This window comes from Triticum aestivum, unplaced genomic scaffold, assembly GCF_018294505.1.
Source record: "Triticum aestivum cultivar Chinese Spring unplaced genomic scaffold, IWGSC CS RefSeq v2.1 scaffold189456, whole genome shotgun sequence".
In the NCBI taxonomy this organism is placed as follows: domain Eukaryota; kingdom Viridiplantae; phylum Streptophyta; class Magnoliopsida; order Poales; family Poaceae; genus Triticum; species Triticum aestivum.
The window spans coordinates 4,769-7,723 of record NW_025229887.1 but is presented as its reverse complement, the minus strand read 5'-3'; the positions used below and the strand labels follow the sequence as shown (position 1 = coordinate 7,723).

Here is a 2,955-nt window from a genome sequence, read left to right as displayed (position 1 = left end):
GCAAGGCTGAAGGGTTGAGGATAAGAGGTTCCATGTAGCCTGAGCTACAAAGGAACTTTGTGCCTCTCATCGGCTCATTCGGGCAAGTTACCATCTGGGGTATGCCCCCGCTTATCGAGTGGCAATCCTCATGGCTCCAAACATGCAAGCAGAAAAGGAATGGTGGCCAAGAATAGTAGCACAAGTAAGATCATGAATAAATTAGAAGGAATTCACAAAATAAATAAATGAAAAGGAGCCGACACGGACGGAGTTGCTCCAAGCTCATGTCCGTACGTCTTGTGTTCCCTACAGACAACATGAGATAACGAGTGGAATATTTAGAGAATGAATTGGGTTAAAATACTCATAAATTGGAGATTGATCATGCTAATTCCAGAGAATGAGTAGATAACCGTCATGCCAAGCTTGATGGATGTATCGAAACCAGTTAGTTATAGATGGAGATTGATCATGATAAATTTAGGGAGATTGAGAGATAAGAGCAAGATGGATGAATCAAAACCAGCTATTTATGGTTGGAGATTGATTATGCTAAATTCACGGGGACTGAACAAATAACCATCACGTCGAGCTAGATGGATGATAGACAAGTTATTTACAGCCAACTACTAACATTGAGGTGAGAATATACCAATACATGTATATGATGTTATGAAATCAACTATGAAGTGTAATTCTCGTGTATATCCTCTTTTTTTTTGTAGCATATGAGAGCAAGTTGGGTAACATGGTTCTTCAGATTTGTGTTGCTTGGCCCCCTATGACATGTCTTATTATCAAACAAAGCAAAGATGGTATCATGAGAAGGTGAAGTTTAATTGTGAATGAGAAGGTGAAGTTTAATTGTGAATGAGAAGGTGAAGTTTAATTGTGACCAGCGAGGATTAACATTCGACTGGATATATTCATGAGGGATAACTTCATACTGCACATCACCATCATTGGATTTTCATCAAACAACTTTAGTGCCAACTCCAAAAAGCTAAGGTAGTGAAGGCCATAGTTGTAGTTAAGGATGGCAATGGGTCGGGTTTGGATCGGGTTGAACAATATCAAATCCATATCCATATCCATGAAGACAGTCTTTGCCCGCCCATGAAAAAATCCATGGGTGAAAAATTGTGTCCATGTCCAAATCCGATGGATATCCATATCCACTGGATATCCATTGGGTCCTCTCGAGACATATAAATATGACATAACACAATATTAACATAAACTCTTCCATCCTTCACGTCGTGGCAAGCTAGGCTTCACTTATAGTAAATCAACATCCACTAACAACTTAAGATCATTTAGTATTTTTCGAACAGATGAGAATGACGAGTCATTTAAGGAGGTAAAAATAAGGGAAGGGGTGTTGGAGTATGTTACGGAGGGGATTGAATGTCAACTAATAAAAGTTACGATGGGAATTGTGTAATTTCTTATGCATGTTTTAGATAAAAAAAGTGTAAAATTGTTGTGGGACATAAGACCGTGGGGCAGGGATAGAAGATTTTCCTCCATTAAGTCATACCATCGGGTCGGGTTTGGGTATATCCATGGGTACAAGATTATATTCATGCCCTATCCACGAACAATCGGGTCGGGTTTGGGCGCTGCCCATGGACACAAAAGCATATCCAAACCCTATCCATTCGGGTCGGATATCCATGTCCATGGATAAAATTGCCATCCTTAGTTGTAGTTGTGCTTGATTTATTGTTGGACCGAGCGAGTATCAGCCCACGGTGTAAAGTGGTGGTGAGCATGGAGAATTGGGCATTGCTATCACTCACACCTATCGGAGTATGATAGCGAGAAGGACAAGAGCGAGGAGACATTACTTGGAAGGATGTTGCAGCTCTGAAATGTATCCACGCGGCGAGAGCCACACCTACAGCTACAGGTGGCACCGCCGAGCAACTTGGTCAGCTCAGCATCATTGCGCATGGCGAGCTGAATGTGGCGGGGCATGATACGGGTCTTGTTGTTGTGCCTGGCAGTGTTGCCGGCCAGTTCCAGTACCTGCGTCAATGGGGAAGAATGACAAGATTAGCACAAATATTCAGGCATTAGTTACTAATCGACCGTACAGTCTAAAAAAGATCTAAGAATAGCCTGATTAATGGGAACCCAGGAACGAATGGGGTTGAGGAATAGAAAATCAAAGAACAAGGGCAAGAATGAGATGAGGGAGAAACGCACCTCAGTGGCGAGGTACTCGTGCGCCGAGAAACTTGTGTACTTGCCGGCCTTGAGGAATCTGGCGATCCTGCCGAGGAAAAACTGTAGCCCGGCCTTGGAGATCCTCGACGTCGCCTTCTTGGCCGCGCCGGCATCGACTGCCTTCCCGAGACCGGCCATCTCAGCAACCGAGGAGGAGAACGCCAAAGACGGGACACTGTTCGCCGCCACACACCATCCCGTCGCGCCTTGCAACCAAACAGAACCCGTGTCGTCGCCAGGCGAGGCGCTGTGCAAACCCAGCGAGGTCGGCTCTCGCCATGGGAATCCGTCGCTTCGAAATCGGTCCGATGGGAAGAGCCGCCGCCATGCGAAGGGTGCGGGAGTGCGACCTAGCGGAGGAAATGATCGATGGCTTTAGATATCAGAACGTGCAGACATCTAGAGACCCATAAGGGAGTCTGTTACAGCCCATGCGGCCCAATTTAACCCGAGACAGCAGAAAAAGCGACCAGAGCAGCGGCCCGTAACGGTTCGTCTACGTTAATAGCGAACGAAGGCTGTTTAGGTGTGATTCACAGCTAATCTGACGGCCAAAAATGGTTAGAATTAGCGATCAGACGGCCGGGAGTGCTGATGCCCTCAGAGGCCTGGAAAAATGCTCAATTTTAATGTATCTAAATGCCCTGTTTTTATAATACTAAAATCCCAGTTTTTTTTTTGCCATTGGTGCTTTATACAATTATTATTTATTCCATTATCTCAATGAATGCATGAATTCAT

The 2,955-nt window shown here is 44.7% G+C and overlaps 1 protein-coding gene across 1 annotated transcript; it reads right to left on the bottom strand.

The window, feature by feature from the left end:
• Positions 1-1,776: 1,776 nt before the first annotated feature.
• On the bottom strand, positions 1,777-2,352 carry LOC123175195 (histone H2A.4-like). The gene is made up of 2 exons (XM_044590170.1): positions 2,194-2,352; positions 1,777-2,013 (listed from the first exon to the last, which is right to left on the bottom strand). Exons 1-2 carry the CDS (start codon positions 2,350-2,352, stop codon positions 1,777-1,779), a joined length of 396 nt encoding a protein of 131 aa, XP_044446105.1.
• Between the last annotated feature and the right edge of the window lie 603 nt (positions 2,353-2,955).